The sequence below is a fragment of the Megalobrama amblycephala genome, linkage group LG2, assembly GCF_018812025.1.
Source record: "Megalobrama amblycephala isolate DHTTF-2021 linkage group LG2, ASM1881202v1, whole genome shotgun sequence".
Taxonomy (NCBI): Eukaryota; Metazoa; Chordata; class Actinopteri; order Cypriniformes; family Xenocyprididae; genus Megalobrama; species Megalobrama amblycephala.
The window spans coordinates 30100105-30122123 of record NC_063045.1 but is presented as its reverse complement, the minus strand read 5'-3'; the positions used below and the strand labels follow the sequence as shown (position 1 = coordinate 30122123).

At 40.9% G+C, this 22019-nt stretch overlaps 1 protein-coding gene across 1 annotated transcript in view; it reads left to right on the top strand.

Moving 5' to 3' along the window:
• Nucleotides 1-22019, top strand: part of ppp1r2 (protein phosphatase 1, regulatory (inhibitor) subunit 2) — a 41644-nt gene that overhangs the window by 15153 nt on the left and 4472 nt on the right. Inside the window, exon 4 of the mRNA XM_048169894.1 lies at nucleotides 9610-9710. Coding sequence (XP_048025851.1) covers nucleotides 9610-9710 — 101 coding nt within the window. The remainder of the gene's footprint in view (nucleotides 1-9609; nucleotides 9711-22019) is intronic.

Genomic DNA, 22019 nt, shown 5'->3' with positions numbered 1-22019 from the left:
AACTGTTAAGTGTTTAGTCATATAAGGTTTATTTATGTTTCTGATTATTAAAATACACAACCTACTAGCAAATAAATAAACTTGTTTGCGCAACTCCAACGTTATGGGTGTTTGACATTTGAAATCTGAATTTGAAATATTAATTGTCATATGTAGCCTATTTATTACCAATATATTGAATCATCTGTTTATATTTTTCAAAACACCTGAAAATACAGTCCAGACATCAGAAAAAATACCAATCTTTATATTTTAGATGAGGGAAATACAAAATACTTAATTTAGTCTGTGCGCTAAAGCATAAAGCGTAAAGATTGCTGCAAAGCACCAGCAAAAGTAGCCTAATGATTATGAATGTGTCGGGAAAAATTTGACATTTAATTTTTTATTAATGTTTTCTGAGTCGGTGTCGGCTGTAAAGATGAAGTTGACGACGCTGACTCAACAGAACAGTAGATGCGCCTTTCGAGAGAAATGCAACTTTCATATATGGATTACATAATCAGACAGTTGCATATTTGATTTCGGTTCATTTAAAAGTAGACAAAAGTGAGGCAAACATCGCAAATATGTAAAATAATGTTCAACAAATTGTTCATTTAAGCCATTAGTTGACTGATCATTTATATTAGTTTTATTTCTTAAATACTGGAGAGAATAAACCATTATAATGAGCGTTTACGTAATTGCTAGCGTATATAGCACTCAAGCACACACATAAAGCTTGCCATAAAGAACCGGCAAAAATAATGATTATGAATATGACAGAAACAGCAAGGACATATTTAAATAAGCAAATATTTTCTGAATCAGTGTCGGCTGCAAAGATGAAGTTGACATTTGCTGATTCTCATCATCTCCGCATAATGGACGCGCCTAGAGAGGCACATTTCATTCAGATTACATAATCAGAGAGTAGCCTACTTCTTTCGTTTTGAATTATTTTGTTTAAAGGTAGACAATTCAAGCTTTCTATAGATATATTTCTCATGTCTGTGAGGCAAGCAGCCTATACGCTCAGTTTCGGTTCATTTAGCCTGCAAGACGTACTCCAGTTCACGTGCAAGTAATCGCGCCGGCGCCTCCACATCATGATTATATTTGCTTCTTTATTAAATCCGGGCAATTGATGAAACAGTGATTGAAATTAAAGTACAATTTTTTTTACCAAATGAAATTCACTTTAAAGAAAGGCTTTCTACAAAACAAAACTTAATGAAGTGGTCAAAATCATGTCTGACCCACTCCATGTCTCCCGATATATTGCGCATCTGATGATGTATCCTCTTATCTTACTCATGCTGCTCACTTTTCATAATCAAATAGATGAAATTAAAAAATATATATCATTATAATAGGCCTATTTAAACATAAATATGAAACTAAATATGTTTTCTTTAATGGCTACCAACCCGTAGACTACAGAGAAATGTCATGTCGTGAGCGAGAGCGGATCATGAGTCGAGTTGGATCAAGCAGAATTTATTTTTGGACTTATTTGTTGGCCAGTTGTGGTCTGTGCATTAAATATTAAGTTCTAAACCATCTATTGTGTTTTATTGTTGCACTATAGTTATGATATTTACAATAATATATTGAATTTGATAGGTCTCTCACATTGTCCCACAGCAAAATAAAAATAGTGTAGATTAGTGTACAATGTTTTATAATAATTTATTCTGTTTAGTGTCCATTTCATTCATTTAACATATTTAATATTGGGGGCATCAAAGTTATTTGACATTTGGGAAAAAAATTAAAAAGTAATGCTATAATTACTTCCCTGGTAATTAGTTACTTTTATAATGATGTAACCCAGTTACTATTTATTAGAAGTAACTAGTAACTAATTACTTGTTTAAAGTAATGTGCCCAACTATGTTCATGATCAACAATGATGCTAGCCTAGTCTGAATTGCGACTTCTCTGTTTTTAGTAGTCAGAGACGCTCCTCTCCTATAACAGATTGGGTTGGGAAAGGCAGTTCAGTAGCTTCATTGTGGGGGTGCAGAACAATAGAGGTGTGAATCATGCTCTTTCATATGGAGTGTCGGACAGCCAGTCGGATGATACGTTTTAACTTAAAGAGCAGGCAAAGTTCCTTTCAGGATAAATCTCTCGATGTGTCCATCTTGTCAAATTATGAATATTGTGATGTATTTAAAGTGTTTTCATAATGTTCAATTGAAGTGTTCAGTATAAACCAACAATAAAGCCAGGACTCAAAGTCTGATCACTAGATGCACAATCTTTGTAAATCTTGCAGCGTAGTCCACGAGGCCATATCATCAGGGTATCACTACAAGTCTGTGCAAAGCCTAATTCATGTCACATTTTTATACTGGCATGTTTTATATTTTTATTTTGAAATATTTTCATTATTAATTAAAGTATGCTGATCATAACAACCTACTGTATTTCATTCTTGATATCCTAAAGAAGCAAAAACACAAATGCTGCTGAGTCGGTTAGCAAGTCCTGACATCTTAATTTTACGATCATTTATCATTTTATTTCAGTGTTAATGTTTCAGTTAATGAATCTACTACAAATTAAAAGAAAACAAAGTATAAGAGACAACATATTGATTTGCATTTCTAATTATAGGCCTACATAAACTGAGCTCACTGTGTTAACCTTTACTTTGTTTAAATTCGATTCAGTTGAATTCATCTGTTACCACAGCTCTCAACAGAGCCACTTAGTGATAAAAGGCAGCAAACACATGTCCTCAGTTTTAAAAGTATTATTCTGGTTGAATACCTCCTGTATTTATTTTTTTTTTTTACACAAATTCATCGCTTCACTTAAGAAGGCCTTTATTAACCCCCGTGTGGAGTACGTTTATGATGACTGGATGTAAATGGAAGCACTTTCTTCAGCTCCCTGTTCAGAGCCTAGTTGGATCTCAAGTGCAGTCTAGTCAATTAAGGGTTTTTTTTTCTTTTCATGATACATTTAAAGAGCTTTTAAAGGCAGTCAGCACAGTAAAACATCTCTCTAAATCCATCACTGGTACAACCATCAAAGCAGCATTTGTCTAACAAATTCACTACCTACAGCAATAAAGGCGTTACATTAGTGAAATTTTGTGGGCAAACAAGGTGATTTGCTGTTGATTGTCAATAGTGCAGCGACGCACTTAAGCACCACTCGAACAGAAGTAGTTTGAAACCAATGCATTGGTTTGAAACGAATGCAAAATCTGCATTTGGAAATTTTCTCCCTTCAGCAAAATTCCTATTGAAATGACTATTTTTTTTATTTTTTTATTTATTTATTTTTTTATGCATGTAGGTACACATGCAGATAAATGTCTTCGACATTGCTTTGTGTCTTGCATTATTAGCAGCATGAATGTCATGTTCATGCTTCTCAACATGTACAGCGTCGGCCAATACCGAGTCAGCGTTCTGATGTAGAAATATTCTCGTCGCTTCATAACATTAGGTTGAACCACTGTAGTCATGTTAACTATTTTAACGGTGTCTTTACTACTTTTCTAGACCTTGACTGTGGTAATTACATTGCTTTCTATGGGGAAATAAAAAAACCCCTTGGATTTCATCAAAAATATCTTAATTTATGTTCCGAAGATGAACAAAGGTCTTACAGGTGTGGAACAACATGAGGGTGAAAAATTAATAGGGGTAGGAATCTTTAGGCACCTCATGATCTGATTCTGATTCTGGGAGTCACAATCTGATGATTCCAAAATGATTCTTGATACTTTTTTTACTAACTAATTTTTTTTTTTTTTTTTTTTTTTTTTTTTTATTACATATGGAATTATAAGCACCTTTTATATAATTACAAGCTAAAAATAAATTAATACAACTCTATGGTAAGATAATTATTATATAGGGACATAAACTGGTTCAAAACATAAAAGCACGTAACCTAGTAAATAATAAAGAGGAACAACGAAATATTACAAGCAATAAACAAAGAGTGCTTTCAGTATTTAAAGTTCCTGTAAAGTCAATTCTGAAAATTATTTCTAAACGCATTATAAATGTTACAAATGTATTGCTGAAACACATTACAAAGACTGTGAATTGTGTTATGCTTAATTGTGAAGTTAGAGCATTAAACAGTTTATCAAGTCTCTGTTCAGGGTTTTTTGGGCAGAGCTAAAACGGGGGTCTGATGAAGCACTGGAGCCCCCGAACATGGCCGCGCCCCTAAAACTATATAACTGTCGATGACGCACCGAGCGTGTCACCGCCCCTAACACCCCAGCAGCTCACTTGCTCAATCTCGAGTGTCATTACAGTTATACAGCCCTTTGCACATTTAGCTAGCAATGCCTTCGTCACGCAAATGCATATTACATGGATGTTATATACAATACAGCTCGGTCTCCTTATTTAACTTTCCTAGAACGATGATGTGAAGGGGTGGATTAATTTAGTCTCTAAAGTGATCGTTCTACACTGGATAGTTTTACAAACTTTCATCAGACAGCTGGGATTCACAGATAATCCGCTGTTTTTGGTGAATGTGACTGAACAGACCTCGGCCCCCCTCCCGCCTTGGCCTTCCTACCGTCCGACAACCGATGATATGGAGCCGGACAGAGTCTTTCCCGTCCCGGCCTTCATCCTCTCGTCTCGCAGCGCCGTCATTTGTCGACTCGACAACAGTCGGTAGTATGCGCTCAATGCCCACCAATGAGTGTAAGTTGCTTGTGTGCTTATGTTGCCTTATGTGATTGTGTAGCCTATAGAACCATTTAAAGGCCTTTGCAGGTGTTTTGAGTTAATTAGCTGATTAGAGTGTGGCACCAGGTGTCTTAAATATTGAACCTTTTCACAATATTCTAATTTAAGATACTGAATTTGGGATTTTCCTTAGTTGTCAGTTATAATCATCAAAATTAAAAGAAATAAACATTTGAAATATATCAGTCTGTGTGTAATGATTGAATATAATATACAAGTTTCACTTTTTGAATAGAATTAGTGAAATAAATCAACTTTTTGATGACATTCTAATTATATGACCAGCACCTGTAATGTGACAAAAGGTAAAGATTTTCACAGGGTATGATGACTTTGTATAGGCACTGTATATAAAGCCCAATATTCAGACACCTCAATATCATCATGACATTAAGTCACGTGACACGCAGATGTGTAATGTTTTTGGTTGATTGTTAATTTTTATTTTTATTTTTATTATTAACAGTCGGTAGTATGTGCTCAGTGCCCACCAATGAGTGCAAGTTGCCTTGTGTGCTTATGTTATAATTAGCAGGTAGTCCACAGTAACTCTACTAAAATTTGCAACCTTCTAACATGATTATTTTTATATGCATCAGTATGTTTGACTCATTAGACAAGTCAGTTGAGGATGCAGTTCTCGCGAGTGGGAGTGGTTTCAGTGCCGACACGCCCCCAGCGTTTGAGGGCATAGAGCACTGCCTATTTTTTTTTTTGAGATTTTGATAACTTATTTCATTTACTTGCTGGGTTTGGCTGGGTAGTTAATAACACATTTTTCTGCGGTGTGACAAACTCCGAACACATACTTTAAAATGACTTTACAGGGACTTTAAGAGTAACTTAACATTTACCATTCAAGAGCTCTGAGTGATTTTTTTTTTTTTTTTTCACTTTCTCAGCTTTACGGTTGTTTGATTATTACTGATGACATAGTCAACATAAGATCTAATAAGCTGTATTTAGACTAATGCACAGATCTCTTTTGAAATATTAGATGTTTTTGTCCTGTCTAATACTTTAAAACATAACTGACTGTTTATATTAATTTCCCATCATAAAAGCATTTTGAGAAACAAGTACATTTAACCATTGACGAGTCACACAACTGCATGCGCGAGCGCTTTTCACAAAGTGCACGTGAGAATTTGAAATCGAAAGCAGCCTTGTGTCAGTAAGTTTCATATTTTTAAAAAAAGCCCACATAATTCCAAACAACATAAATGATGGCTTTGTAGAGAATTTGTAAGGAAAATAGGCAAATGAATCCCGCAAATGTAATTTTCCTTAGCCTTTCCGAGCTTCACGCTCAACTTCAATAGAAATTAATTGAAACCGCTCCCTCTGCTCTGCGTCAGTGGATACGCACCAAGCAGACACAGCAGCATCGTGCATCTGCGGTTAAAAACTAAACTCGGATTCGATTCTGGAATTCTCAAAATCGACCTAGAATCGTTGGAGAGAGCATTGCGTTGGGAGAATTTTTTTTTTTTTTTTTTTTCTCCCACCCCTAGTAATTAATGACAGAAATTTCATATTTGGACTAACCCTTTAAATCAGGGGACTGGTGACTTTTCCAACCCTGTTATTCTAGTTTTTCAATTTTAAATAATCGTCCTGAATGTTTAAAATGTTTTTTGCACTTTTTTCACTTTATTTTCCAGGGTGTACAGGTGCTGGTCATATAATTAGAATATCATCAAAAAAGTTTATTTATTTCACTAATTCCATTCAAAAAGTGAAACTTGTATATTATATTCATTCATTACACACAGACTGGTATATTTCAAATGTTTATTTCTTTGAATTTTGATGATTATAACTGACAACTAAGGAAAATCCCAAATTCAGTATCTCAGAAAATTAGAATATTACTTAAGACCAATACAAAAAAAGGATTTTTAAAAATCTTGGCCAACTGAAAAGTATGAACGTGAAAAGTATGAGCATGTACAGCACTCAATACTTAGTTGGGGCTCCTTTTGCCTGAATTACTGCAGCAATGCGGCGTGGCATGGAGTCGATCAGTCTGTGGCACTGCTCAGGTGTTATGAGAGCCCAGGTTGCTCTGATAGTGGCCTTCAGCTCTTCTGCATTGTTGGGTCGGGCATATCACATCTTCCTCTTCACAATACCCCATAGATTTTCTATGGGGTTAAGGTCAGGCGAGTTTGCTGGCCAATTAAGAACAGGGATACCATGGTCCTTAAACCAGGTACTGGTAGCTTTGGCACTGTGTGCAGGTGCCAAGTCCTGTTGGAAAATGAAATCTGCATCTCCATAAAGTTGGTCAGTAGCAGGAAGCATGAAGTGCTCTAAAACTTCCTGGTATATGGCTGCATTGACCTTGGACCTCAGAAAACACAGTGGACCAACACCAGCAGATGACATGGCACCCCAAACCATCAGTGACTGTGGAAACTTTACACTGGACCTCAAGCAACATGGACTGTGTGCCTCTCCTCTCTTCCTCCAGACTCTGGGACCCTGATTTCCAAAGGAAATGCAAAATTGACTTTCATCAGAGAACATAACTTTGGACCACTCAGCAGCAGTCCAGTCCTTTTTGTCTTTAGACACTTCTGACGCTGTCTGTTGTTCAGGAGTGGCTTGACACAAGGAATGCGACAGCTGAAACCCATGTCTTGCATACGTCTGTGCGTAGTGGTTCTTGAAGCACTGACTCCAGCTGCAGTCCACTCTTTGTGAATCTCCCCCACATTTTTGAGTGGGTTTTGTTTCACAATCCTCTCCAGGGTGCGGTTATCCCTATTGCTGGTACACTTTTTTTTTTCTACCACATCTTTTCCTTCCCTTCGCCTCTCTATTAATGTGCTTGGACACAGAGCTCTGTGAACAGCCAGCCTCTTTTGCAATGACCTTTTGTGTCTTGCCCTCCTTGTGCAAGGTGTCAATGGTCGTCTTTTGGACAACTGTCAAGTCAGCAGTCTTCCCCATGATTGTGTAGCCTACAGAACCATTTAAAGGCCTTTGCAGGTGTTTTGAGTTAATTAGCTGATTAAAGTGTGGCACCAGGTGTCTTAAATATTGAACCTTTTCACAATATTCTAATTTTCTAAGATACTGAATTTGGGATTTTCCTTAGTTGTCAGTTATAATCATCAAAATTAAAAGAAATAAACATCTGAAATATATCAGTCTGTGTGTAATGATTGAATATAATATACAAGTTTCACTTTTTGAATGGAAAAAGTGAAATAAATCAACTTTTTGATGATATTCTAATTATATGACCAGCACCTGTAATGTGACAAAAGGTAAAGATTTTCACAGGGTATGATGACTTTGTATAGGCACTGTATATAAAGCCCAATATTCAAACACCTCAATATCATCATGACATTAAGTCACGTGACACGCAGATGTGTAATGTTTTTGGTTGATTGTTAATTTTTATTTTTATTTTTATTGTTATTTTTATGTGAACTGTTCCTTTAAGAAAACCCACTGACTATTCCATTTTGAAAATATCTTTCAGTTGTAAGAATTCACTGGGCATGAAATCTCACCAGAATGTTTATAGATTTTCTTCCCCTGAGAGAAAGGCACTTAAAATGTTTGAATGAATAGAAGAGGTCTGTTTTAATGCAGGATTTGGATCTTTCGATCAAGATCTGCGTCTTTAAAAGCTCTGAGATTGATGCGCGTGAGTGGTTTGTCTGCTGCAGGCCTGTAACTGAATCTGTAGCTGATGTTAGCGTCCAGGAAAAGCGGGTCACATTGTTCGCATCCCGTACCTCCTAGCAATGCAACTGCTCTGCCTTAGACCCCCTCGCCTTCTCTTTCTTTCTCCATCTGTATCTCCGTTCTCTCTTTTGTAATTGTCCTCCTCCTACTGTGTCTTGTGTTTTCCTCAGGTACGTGTATTTTATGCTCCCCTACCCAGCAGTCATTGAGGCCATTGTGCGTGAATGTGTCCGATTACTCCTGAGAGATGCTTTCCTTCGAAATTCTGACACATTAACAGTAAGAATGCTACAAAGATCACCAGGCTTTATGAAAAACTACCGCAAGAATCTACACAGAGTTGAAAGTTAGATACTAGTAATGAGAAGGCTATCAGAGTAAAATGAATGGATGAACTTATTGTTTCTTTCCCTAATAAGGAAATAATGCTGCCTTTTCTTATAAAAAGGGGTAATTGCGGTGTGTGTGTGTGTGTGTGTGTGTGTGTGTGTGTGTGTGTGTGTGTATATATATATATATACATATACATATACATATACATGCATGCATGCATATTACTCACCCTCATGCCGTTCCACAACACAAATTAAGATATTTTTGTTTGTGTACATTTATTTTGTGATGGTTTCAACAAATGCACACATTGCATTCAGTTGGCGATTGCAGTCGTTGTTTAAATTCCATGTGTAAGTATTTAAATCTGCTTCAGTCAAAGGAAACAATCACTGTGTGTTGAGCACAGTCTTAGGACATTTTAGCTAGTCGTTAAATGTGTGCCCGGCTTAAGTTTAATTGTGTACGATAAAGATAAAATAAATTATTCAGTCAAGAGTGTCAAGCAAGTGATTTTTTTTTTTTTTTTTTTTTTTTTTTTTTATTCCCCCTGTCTTTTGTTCTTTGATTGACATGACAGATGGCAGCAGGTTTATTAGGCTGCTGTCACTTTAAAAGCTTATGCACGAATCCAGTATACTGTTACGCAACATGAATTTTCTTTCTCAAATATTAACGTTCCAAAACTGACTGTTTACCAGAATATTCACCAAGATGTGCACTCGGGAGCTGTATGAGAGGCGGCTTTATGTGCGCGCCGCTTGTATAGATCAGTGGTTCACGTGCTTTTGGTGTAAGAGCATGTTAACAAAAAACACTTTGGCATCTTCTCTGTCTGTCTCAGGCTGGCGGCAGCGGTGGAGGGTGCAGAATCTCGCTTCATGGAGGAACCAGAAGAGGAGAGCAGTGAGGAAGAGGAGGAGGAGTTGAGTCCAGAGGAGCAAGGTGAGACATGTGGCCTCACATGGCCTCATATTCACCTCTGCTTCCTCTCACACTGATTACACATTTATACAGCTCACCGCACCATCAGCCAGGGGCTCAAACACACGCTGCTACACAACTGTTTCTTTCTCAGTTTTCGGTTCTTTGTTGAACTCAATCTTATACAGTGTTACACTTTAGGATAAATACATATGGGGTTGTCTAGTAAAATTTCAGCAGTTGATATACCAGAAATTCCAGTGAAATTATAGTGAAATTATCAATTATTATATTTAGGGATGCAAGTACGAGTACCGATCCTTTTTTTTTTTTTTTTTTTTTTCCCTAGTACTCGCCGATGCCCATACGTTTATTCATTTCTCCCCCCCCCCCCCCTTTTTTTTTGAGGGATGTTGCCGTTTTCCAAGCACAACACAATGAGACTAATGAATGTAGGACAGTTTCTTCATTATTACTCTAATGAAAAAGTAATAATTTTTATGTGCTTGTCAAAAACTTAAAGAACAAATTTCAGAGTGTCCAGTAACCTTCAAAAGGCATAATTACCAATATATATAATTGTTGTTATATAAAAAGAAATTTACAAATTACAAACAATACAACAAATACTATAGATATTAAAATTAAATAAACTTGTTTTTCAGATACAGTAGGTTTATTTACCATGTATACGTTTATTTAACATATTTTGTTGTTTTATTAACATTAATGGCAAATATAGGCTATGGTCCGAATCAATGTATACTGACGCACATTCTGTTTTCACCCAAATGTTTACGTCCACTTAAGCCATAAGCGACTGTCTTTACTTGAGTTACTCCACATGATGGACACACGATGGAGAGAGAGCGCTTCTGGTCTGTGTCATTCAGTGCGATTCTGCCTATCCCACCTTCACTAATCAATAATAAATTGTGATTGAAAGCATGCAGTTCGCATTGTGTGGGTTGTCATTAATTTTGAAGTATTTCTACACCTCTGAGGCTGACATTGTTTCTGCTGCTGCCGCAGGTGTCTCTGTGCACGGAAAATTCTGTCAGTTACGTGAGGTATCAGTCTTTGGTATCTGAGGTATTTTTACGAGTACAAGTACATGAGCTTGGTATCGGGCCCGATACCAAGCTCATATACTTGTACGTGAACAGTACTTGTGCATCCCTAATGATCTTTTATTTAAATAATTATTCATATATAAACAGATTTAAATAAATCAATGGCAAGTACTGCTCAGATATTTATCATTAAAGTGAACTTCATGTTTCTCAAAGTCCTCCAATTATTGTATTAAATACATGGTCTAAAAAAAAAAAAAAAAAAAGTTAAACTCCAAACTTAGGACAATACCTGCTCTTATGGCTGTCATCACTGTCAGTAATGACCATTGGAATGAACTGACAGCGATGACGGTGATAATTCATCCATAATGTGTAGTAAAAACAGAAATAAAAGCCTAGGTTAAAGAAGAAAAAAAACTGTTTTTATGGAATTTAGTGGTTAGCTTTATAAGGGGTTTTCACACCAGGTAGTTTTAGGAACTAGCCACCTGGACAGTTCCCCGAGAACTACATTTTCCCCTAGGGCCATTTCCTCAGGGACATGCACAGGGGGGTTGCTCAGGTTGCCCGGGCAACTGCCCATAAGCCCTTCTCGACTCACGTTGCCCTTCCGAGGTGGAAAAAAATAAATAAAAAAATCGTACAATGGATGCAGAATTTCACGTAGGCCTAGATAAAAAAAAAATAAAAAAATCGCAAAGCCTCATTCAGTTCCATATTCGCCCCTTTTTTTAGGTCAGAGCAACTGCCCCTCAAAATTCCTGTGCACATCCCTGCATTTCCTGGTTGCATTCGCACCACTGGGAGGAACTCTGTGACTTAAGCCAACTGACAGTGATGTCATTTAAGCACAGCATTTGACAGCTGGTAAATGCCGTGATCAGGGCTGTTTTTTTGTTGTGTTTTAAGAAAAGAACAATGCCGCAGACAATGCTGACAGGTAAATGCCGTGAACATTAGCTTTCTATACGTTTATGTGTCGTTAACATTATCTTTTTGTTAATTTGTAGAGTATGTAAACTGTGCACCAAATCAGCACCTAATGGGGGGGGATTTTTAGTCATAATGTTTTTCTTGATAACGCATCTTAAAGGGTTAGTTCACCCAAAAATGAAAATAATGTCATTAATTAATCATGTTGTTCCACACACGTAAGACCTTCATTTATCTTTGGTACACAAATTAAGATATTTTTGATCAAATCCGATGGCTCAGTGAGGCCTCCACTGACAGCAAGTTAATTTAATTTAATGTAATTTTGTTCTGAAGATGAAAAAGTCAAATTGAATCCTATACACTAAAAAATGTTTCAATACTAAAAGTGTGCATGCTGCCTTAAAATTGCAAGTTTAGTCAACTTAAAATGTGAAATTGTAGTAAGATTTAAGTTAATTCTGGGAGAATTATTCTGATGCTAATTAAGTTGTTGTGATGGCTAATTGCAACAATTTCTTTTTTCTTTTCTTTTTTTTAACGGTGTATAAATTCGGATTAGGCCGTTGTTTCTCCCATTTTAAAAAATGAGCCTATTACCAAGCATTCTTTTCATACAAATAAAAGTTAATAAGTTAAAAAATAATACCACTGTACCTGTTTCTGAATATTGCTTGATGATTAGGGTTGGGCTGATAGATGATGTCCTATGTCCTATATACTATTTTAGGCCTATATAACAATGAGTAGAAACATAATTATGTCATTAAAAAAGTATCAAACGTTACATGCAGTCATAAATAGCATGTCTGCTTATCAATCTGTCATCCCTGAACATACAATATGCAGGGGTACAATATAATTCTTTATCATTTACCAGTCACATTCTGTAACCAAGACAAGATGATTTCCCTTAATGACAAAAAACAGGATTACCTTAATGCTGGGATGAGCGGAAACATGCATGCATTTCCTTGACTTTCTTCATATTTTATTTGTAGCTTGTTGTTGCAATCCTTGTGAGGCTTGCAAGATGTGCATTGCTGAGGCGGTTTCACTGTTTCCTCTTTATAGTGTTCATGGTTGAGAATGTTGACTCACAAGTGTATGTGCTCATGAAAAAGATCACTTTTTGCACATGTGGTTTCAAAGTGGCATAATCTTCTTTAGATGCCAAACTCCAGAAGTGACCAACACCTGCTCTGAGTTCAACTTTGAGAATCTCTTTTGTCTGCAGTTCTATCATTTCACTTTCGAGAGCAGCACGCTGAGAAGGGCAGAGCAGAGTGATGGTTGGAGTGAGAGATGACACATCCACATGGAAGGGGTTTTCAATAAAGTTCATTCACATCCGTGAATCTGGATTCAAATCCCCCCCCTTAGCTCTTCCAAAACAAAGTTCACAAGTTCTCTGTGGCTGAAGTGCTGCTGCAGAGATGGGTCATTTGTGGTGACAGCTCTGAGTTTGGGGGAGTGAATGAATTCTCTGTCAGGTATGTACAGGGCAGTTATTTTGTTTTGAAATGCTCTGACTGCATTCAGCATGTTGCTTGGAAGCTCATTTCTTCCTTGAAGCTGCAAGTTGAGTGTTCAGGTGACAGGTGATGTCAGTCAGAAAGGCCAGCTGTGTGATCCTGCATGGGTCTTTCAGCTCTGGCTCTCATTTTCCTTTGCTGTCCAGGAAAGTGCGTATCTCAGGGAGGAGGCTCAGAAAACCGTTCAAGCACTTTTCCATGGGACAGCCATCTCACTTCACTGTGCATCAGTAAATCACCATACTCTGTCTGTTGGAACTGTCTGTGGTTCAGCACTGGAATGTATTATATGTTACCAGTGACTCCTGATGTATGATGCAGTGGAAACTGATAAAGTTGGGTATTTGTTCTTTCTTTTTTTTTCTTTTTCATAAGCCCAACAAGCCCCTTCTCCTTTCCTCGCATGCTAGGGGCTCCATCCGTGCACACACTAGCTAGACCTGACCAACTGAGATTTTTTTTTTTTTTTTTTTTTCATCAAAAAATGCCAGAAGTGCATTCAGAATTCACCTCTTGTTTGGCCAACAAATGGAAGCAAGCAGAGCATTTCTTCTCGGAAAGACTCTTCTTTGGGGAACCTCACCCAAACACACAACTGAGCAACATCTGTGACATTGGTGCTTTCATCCACCACGATGCTGAAACCAGAGATGTTCACGAGTTTTTTTATCTGTAGTCCGAGTCAAGTCTGAAGTCTTTAAGCTGGAGTCTGAGTCAAGTCTGAAGTCTTTTGTCACGAGTCCGAGTCGAGTCTCGAGTAATTAAAAAAAAAAAAAAAATTCTCATAATCAAATGCTATATTTTTTTATCCTAGTTGTATTATATAGACAAAATATGATCTTTCTATAATCTGTTTTATTTGAAATTAAGGTCCTATGATGTAAGGGATAATGTACATCCAGCTTGTTACTTTATAATCCAATACAATGTACAAAACAATCGCCCTGGCAAGCACGAGTAGTCATTTTCAATACAGTCGCTAAGCGAACACAAGATTGTGTCAGTGAGTCACTGTTTGTTATATAGCTGTAACAAAGTTCGTAAGTCAAGGAGGGAAGAGAACAGGGTCAGCGGTGACTACTGGCTGTTTATTTCAAACAGAAACAAATGATAACAAAACAGCGTGCAGATAGGCACAAAACGATCACAAAGTAAATCCACAGTTCACTCCAACAAAGATGCAGGGAGTGGGGAAAACAGCCAGCAGTCCTTCTCTCTCTCGCAGGCTCCTGTTTCTCCTGGCGTTACATACTCTCTCCACGCCAATTACTGAAACAAGAAACAGGTGATTATCATTTGCGTCTAATCCACTCAGACACCGTGCGTCTCCTCCCTCTCTCTCCCGCTGCAGATTCAGCTAAACCACGCTCCCCTCGCCACATACCCCCACCGCCCGACTCAGGCCGGGGAGCCGTCTGGCCTGCAGCACCCCCCCCCCCCCCCCATTCCTGGAGAGGAAATCGGCCACAGCCATCTGAACACCCGGCCTGTGGACCACCTTGAATTTAAAAGGAACTTAAAATCTGCGCGTTGGTATCCTTCATGCGGTGGAGCCACTGCAGAGGGGCATGGTCCGAACAGAGGGTGAATTCCCGTCCCAGAAGATAATAGCGGAGGGTAAGGACAGCCCACCTGATGGCCAAACACTCCTTCTCCACGGTGCTGTACTTAGTCTCTCTCTTAGAGAGCTTGCGACTAATGTACAGCACCGGCCGTTCCTCACCCTCTATCTCCTGGGACAGGACAGCACCCAGCCCCCTGTCCGACGCGTCAGTCTGCAACAAAAAAGGGAGAGAGAAATCAGGAGAGTGAAGCAACGGCCCGCCACACAGAGCAGCCTTTACTTGGGTAAACGCCTGCTGACACAGCTCCGTCCACTGGACTGTATCTGGTGCCTCCTTTTTAGTAAGATCAGTCAAGGGGCTGGTGAGGTCCGAATAATTAGGCACAAACCTTCTATAATATCCCGCCAGCCCAAAAACTGTCTCACCTCCTTTTTGGTCTTAGGGCGCGGACAGGTCGCAACTGCTGCCGTCTTATCAATTTGGGGACGCACCTGTCCATGCCCCAAGTGGAAGCCCAGATACTTTACTTCCACGCGCCCAATTGCACACTTCTTCGGGTTGGCCATGAGTCCGGCTCCCCTCAGCGACTTCAAGACCGCCCTCAAATGCTGCATATGCCGCTGCCAGTCATTACTAAATATGATGATATCATCTAGATAGGCAGCCGCATATGCAGCATGGGGCCGTAAAACCCTGTCCATCAGCCGCTGAAAGGTAGCCGGTGCCCCGAACAGCCCGAACGGAAGTGTAACAAATTGGTGTTTTATTCCAAACGGCGTCGTGAAAGCTGTTTTTACTCGGGATAATGGAGACAAGGGGATCTGCCAATAACCCTTTGTTAAGTCCAGTGTCGAATAAAAACGAGCCGTACCAAGCCGGTCAAGCAATTCGTCAACCCGTGGCATTGGATATGCGTCGAATTTCGACACAGCATTCACCTTGCGATAATCCACACAGAACCGGACCGAGCCGTCCGTCTTAGGAACCAAAACTATCGGGCTCGCCCAGTTACTGCTGGATTCTTCTATTACCCCCATTTCAAGCATCGCACCTAATTCTTCCTGAACTACTTTTTTCTTGTGTTCAGGCAAGCGATACGGCCGGCTGCGAACCACCACGCCCGGCTCTGTCTCGATATGGTGCTGAATAAGGTTGGTACGGCCAGGTAGGGGAGAAAACACGTCAGCAAATTCTGCCTGTAATTTGGTTAAATCAATGAGCTGGGAGGGCGAGAGGTGATCTCCCCCTGGGGCCAGTGCGAGAGATTGTTGTTTTATATTCGCCTCTGGCCCGAGATCATCCTCTCCGCTAATCACCGTCGCCAGCATCACTGATTCTCCCTCATTCCATTTTTTCAGGAGATTGAGGTGATAAATTTGACGTGCTCCTCTCCTATCTGAGCGTATTACCTCATAATCGAGCTCTCCAACTTGCCGTGTGACCTCAAACGGTCCTTGCCACTTTGCAAGTAATTTTGAACTTGACGTTGGGAGTAATACAAGCACTTTATCTCCCGGTGCAAATTTACGCAAATTGGTCCCCCTGTTATACAGCCGGCTCTGTTTGTCCTGGGCCTGCAACAAATTCTCCTCGATAGCCGCCCCAAAGTGTGGAGTTTTGTTCTCAGGTCCAGCACATACTGAATTTCGTTTTTAGCTTGAGAAGGTCTGTCCTCCCAAGCCTCTCTTATGACGTCTAACACCCCTCTGGGCTGACGACCATAGAGAAGCTCGAAGGGGGAAAACCCCGTGGAGGCTTGCGGGACCTCTCACACAGCGAACAACAGGGGTTATAACCATTTGTCCCAATTTTTGGCGTCTTCCTGAACGAATTTACGAATCATTGTTTTAAGCGTGCGATTAAAACGTTCGACCAGCCCGTCCGTTTGTGGGTGAAAGACGCTGGTCCGAATCGATTTAATGCCCAATAATTCGTAAAGTTCGCGTAACGTCCGTGACATAAACGCCGTGCCCTGATCAGTGAGGATTTCCTTAGGAATCCCCACTCGGGAGATTAAAGAAAACAGTGCGTCAGCAACACTCTTAGCGGAAATGTTGCGGAGAGCCACTGCTTCTGGATATCGTGTTGCATAATCCACAATGACCAATGCAAAACGATGTCCTCTTGCTGATCGCTCTAATGGCCCGATGAGGTCCATGCCAATTCTCTCGAAGGGGACCTGCATTAATGGGAGGGGGCGCAAAGGCGCTTTTGGGGTGGCCGGTGGGTTTACCAACTGACATTCACGACAAGCCGCGCACCACCTGCGCACATTCTCGTGAATGCCCGGCCAAAAAAAACGGGTCATGAGGCGATTTAGTGTCGTTCCCTGTCCTAAATGTCCAGCCATTGGATTAGAATGAGCCGCTTGAAAAAGCATTTCCCTGCGGCTCCTAGGAACTAACTGGGTTGTATCTTCTTTTGTCTGAGCGTCTTGGGTCACTCGATACAACCTATTTTTTATAATTGTAAAATATGGATAGGTAAGCGGTTGTCCAGGATGGAGAGGCTGACCGTCGATGGTACTGACCTGTTCAAACGCACGTTTCAGCGTCTCGTCCTGAGACTGCTCCAGGGGGAAATCATCGCGCTCCGAGAGAATAAGTCTCTCGATTTCGCTCTGTTCCCCTGAGGCAGTACTCAGAGGTCCCGATTCAGTCTCTCCCGCCTGCACACTCACGCTCCCCTCCAGTGCATTTTTTCCCCAAGAAGCATCCGTACATAAAACCCCTAATAATTCTGTAAACGCTGGCCAATTCGTTCCCAAAATTAACGGATGCTGGAGGTGTGGGTTAACTGCCACCTCAACGCTATGCTTTTGACCCCTAAATTGAATAATGACTGGCACAATAGGATACTCTACCACATCCCCGTGTACACACCGCACCTTAACCATGCGGCTATTATCCAATGCCCCGGATTGTATCAGATTTTGATGGATCGAGGTTTGGTTACATCCTGAATCCACCAATGCCTGATAGGTACCCCCCTCGATACTCACAGGTATTTGGTACCACCCAGCTTGACCGGGGGCAGCCTGCGGGGCATCCGGGACCCGGACCATTGTTCCCACCTCCATTACAGGACACCTGTCCACCTGGCCCGGGTCCCCGCAACGCCAACAGGCCGGCCCAGACCTCCCCGCCGCTCCAGTGGCAGAGGGTGGATTAGACGGTTGGCGTGGAGAGAGCGGAGACACAGGAGCCGCGTCCAACCCGGCTGGTGCCCTGGGCGGGACTCTGGGAACCGCATAAGGAATATGGCCATTCCCGCCCCGCCCCCGGGGAGGGCCGGGTGGACGAGACCTGGGTAAAGGGACAGGGCGAGAGAGAGAAGGAGATGGAAGAGAAGGAGAGAGAGAAGCGGATGACAAGGGTTCGCCGACCCCGGGGCACGCCACCATATGATCCTCCGCGAGTTGGATAGCCGACTCCAGCGACGTGGGGCGGTGGCACTGGACCCACTCGGCCGTTCTCCTCGGAAGCCGAGTGGTAAACTGCTCCAGCACCACTCGGTCGATGATCTCCTCCACGTCGCTTCCGCCGGCCAGCAACCATTTGCAGCAGGAGTCCCGGAGCTGTTGGGCCATCACGAAGGGTCGGCCGGACTCGCCTAGCTCGAGGGAGCAGAAACGCTGGCGATGCTGTTCTGGGCTCTGGCCGACCCGCTGGATGATGGCCCTCTTGAGGTCGTTGAAGTCCAGGAGGCTCCGCACCGGAAGCTGCTGTGCCGCTACCTGGGACTCCCCGGAGAGCAACGGGACCAGGCGCAGATCTCGGCAGATGTTTCGAACAGGTCGATGAATGCCTCCAGGTCGTCCTCAGGCCCAGTGGGAGGTGGGCGGGCACAGCACGTTGGTCCGAGGCTCCCGGCCGAGCCTCCCGGTCCATCCAGCTCCGGAACCTCTCGCGGTCTTCCTGCTGGGCTTGGAGGACCGCCTGGAACCGCCTCTCCTGATCTTGTCTTAAGTCCAGCAGGGCCTGGTGTTGGTCATGTTGCATGACCGCGAGGGATGTAATTATTTCCGCAAATGGCGCAGCGGAGGACTCTGGCATGGCGGCGGCATCCATCTTCCCTCCCGGGTTTCGGCACCAGTGTAACAAAGTTCGTAAGTCAAGGAGGGAAGAGGACAGGGTCAGCGGTGACTACTGGCTGTTTATTTCAAACAGAAACAAATGATAACAAAACAGCGTGCAGATAGGCACAAAACGATCACAAAGTAAATCCACAGTTCACTCCAACCTAGATGCAGGGAGTGGGGAAAACAGCCAGCAGTCCTTCTCTCTCTCGCAGGCTCCTGTTTCTCCTGGCGTTACATACTCTCTCCATGCCAATTACTGAAACAAGAAACAGGTGATTATCATTTGCGTCTAATCCACTCAGACACCGCGCGTCTCCTCTCTCTCTCTCTCCCGCTGCAGATTCCGCTAAACCACGCCCCCCTCGCCACAACAGCTTCGTTGTTATTGACGACAGTCATTATCAGAAAATATCAAACTTCGGAATATTTAAGAATGTCAGTTGAAAACTCTACACATGCTGATTGTGATACATTAAAATATGAGCTTTAAATAATAAATGGATTAACATCTCTATATTTCTCTCTCTTATGGACACACATTAAGAAATAGAAAAGCTGCAAATAATACGAAAAGATTGATAAAACCTAGTGCTAGGTTTAAAATCTAGATTTTTTTTGTTCATATTTTTACAGGCTGGCAATCCAAATAAGCCATGCAGCTACACCACAGAATAATAACTAGCTGTGTGAGTTAATGTGACTAACCTTTGTGGATGCGATGTCTCATAAAATTTGATGATGTTCCGGTGTCTTTAATTGTTTTCCCACATTCTGTGCATCTAGCTGATCTGATGTGGTGATAAACGAAAGAACATATGGCACGGTGGCTCCCGTCATGTTGCATGGGACTCTCATTATGACATTTCGGAGTTTATGCGCACAGACATACGTAATCAAATTCTCTATCTACCAAGACACATAAGGAAATATATTATAAAACCATTTAAACAAAACACAAATTCTTTATTTAGTATATCAGTAGTTATGGGTAAAAGACTCGAGTCGTTTTTAAAATTTTCGGAGTTTTTGTGCCGAGTCAAGTCTGAAGTCATTTCAGGTGGAGTCCGAGTCCGAGTCTGAAGTTTATTAAAATGCGACTTGAGTCCAAGTCTCTAACTCGAGTGCCCATCTCTGGCTGAAACGCAGTGCTGCTGACACATCTGCACAGAGCTGGTCACTCACATCTTTGCCGATGTTTTCAATCCGCCTCGTTATGGTGAAATCGGATAATTGTAATCCTTTAATTTGCTTTACAATTGTGTCCTTGTTGTCAAACTCTGCAAACAATATTTCTGCTAAAGCCAAAAAGCAATCTTTCACAATTTCTGAGTCTGAGAGGGTTTTTTTTCCCCAAGCCAATATCCACGCGATCTCAAAAGATACCTCAGAGAAAGGGACCCATTATGTCCCTTTTTAAGTGATGTAAAATAAGTCTCTGATGTCCCCAGAGTGTTATGTGAAGTTTTAGTTTAAAATACCCCACAGATAATTTTTTATAACGTTAAACTTGCCACTTTTTGGGGTTGAGCAAAAACGTGCCGTTTTAGTGTGGGTCCCTTTAAATGTAAATGAGCTGCTGCTCATGGCCTAAGAGGGCGGAGCTTGAAAATTGATGCTCTGAGCTCCGGTGACAGAACAATTTCACGCACTAATAATGTCAGAAATTCTCCGTAGTGGTGTTTAGTTTGAATCAGAGTCTGAAAATGATGCCTACAGAGCCAGAGAATATATGCTGCATGGAGACAGAACAGAAGTATAGTTTCGTTTAGTTGTTTATATCTTATGTTGTCATCTTGCTTTTATCCACTATTAGTACGAGCCTGTTGTAGCGAACCCGTCCGAATGATGGCCAAAGTCTTTTATCTATAAACTCTCCCCTTGTATTATCATCAACATACACAGCGAATTACACAAAAACACTCATTACAACTAACAGTAAGCAAATATATACAGACCTACCTTATGCCTTTTTGGGAGTGCTTAATAAACTGGTCAACTTTATATCCGTAAAACAACTCGGATGGACTGAAATAAAGTGTGCGGGCACAGTCTCTGTGACAAGTATCGCTCCGGAGAGGATCGCGTACAGTTTGTACTGATCCATCCTTGAGTAATAACTTCAAACAGTGTCCTCAGTGACTCAGATGGCGGGAGTCTATGGAGCCTCGTATTTTACGTATCGTACAACAGAACATTTGTAATTTTTTTTGGCACTGACATTGTATCTCTAGCTGATACAGCGAGTGCACAGAAATGGCAGACTCTGTGCTTCTCACTCAGGGGTGTGTCTATGCTAACAGGGCAGATCATCACCAGTCATGGGCGGGTTACCCTACTCTTACGTAGGAGTAGGGGAAAATATCAAACAGCGTGTTCTGAGAGATTGAAAATGATAAATGGGGATTATAAAAAAAGTATTGAGTGGATTTTTACCATTATTGGAAATGCCGCTCTAAATGCCGCTTTAAACCAGAGCGGGTTTGTTTGCATATTAAACACAAGGGGTTTGATCAGTGGAGGACAAATAAAAATTCCTCTGTCCACTTTGCTTGAAATTTTCTATGCTCATCTTTTAGCAGGTGTTGACTCTCCACAAACTCTGTCTCTGTCATCTTACTGTCGATTTGCCGTTATCTTTAGTTCCCTCTTTTGTCACTGTCACATTGCTTTGTTGCTGTCCACTTGGTGCGTGACTTTGTTTAAAGGTGCCCTAGAACTTTTTTTAAAAAGATTTAATATAAGTCTAAGGTGTCCCCTGAATGTGTCTGTGAAGTTTCAGCTCAAAATACCCCATAGATTTTTTTTTTAATTCATTTTTTTAACTGCCTATTTTGGGGCATAATTAGAAATGAGCCGATTCAAGGTGTGTGGCCCTTTAAATCTCGTGCTCCACGCCCACGGAGCTCACGCTTGCCTTAACATAAAAAAAGTTCAAACAGCTAATATAACCCTCAAAATGGATCTTTACAAAGTGTTCGTCATGCAGCATGTCTAATCGCGCAAGTACAGTGTTTATTTTGATGTTTACATTGATTCTGAATGAGTTTGAGGCTATGCTCCGTGGCTAACGGCTAATGCTACACTGTTTTTGATTTATAAAGAATGAAGTTGTTTATGCATTATACAGACTGCAAGTGTTT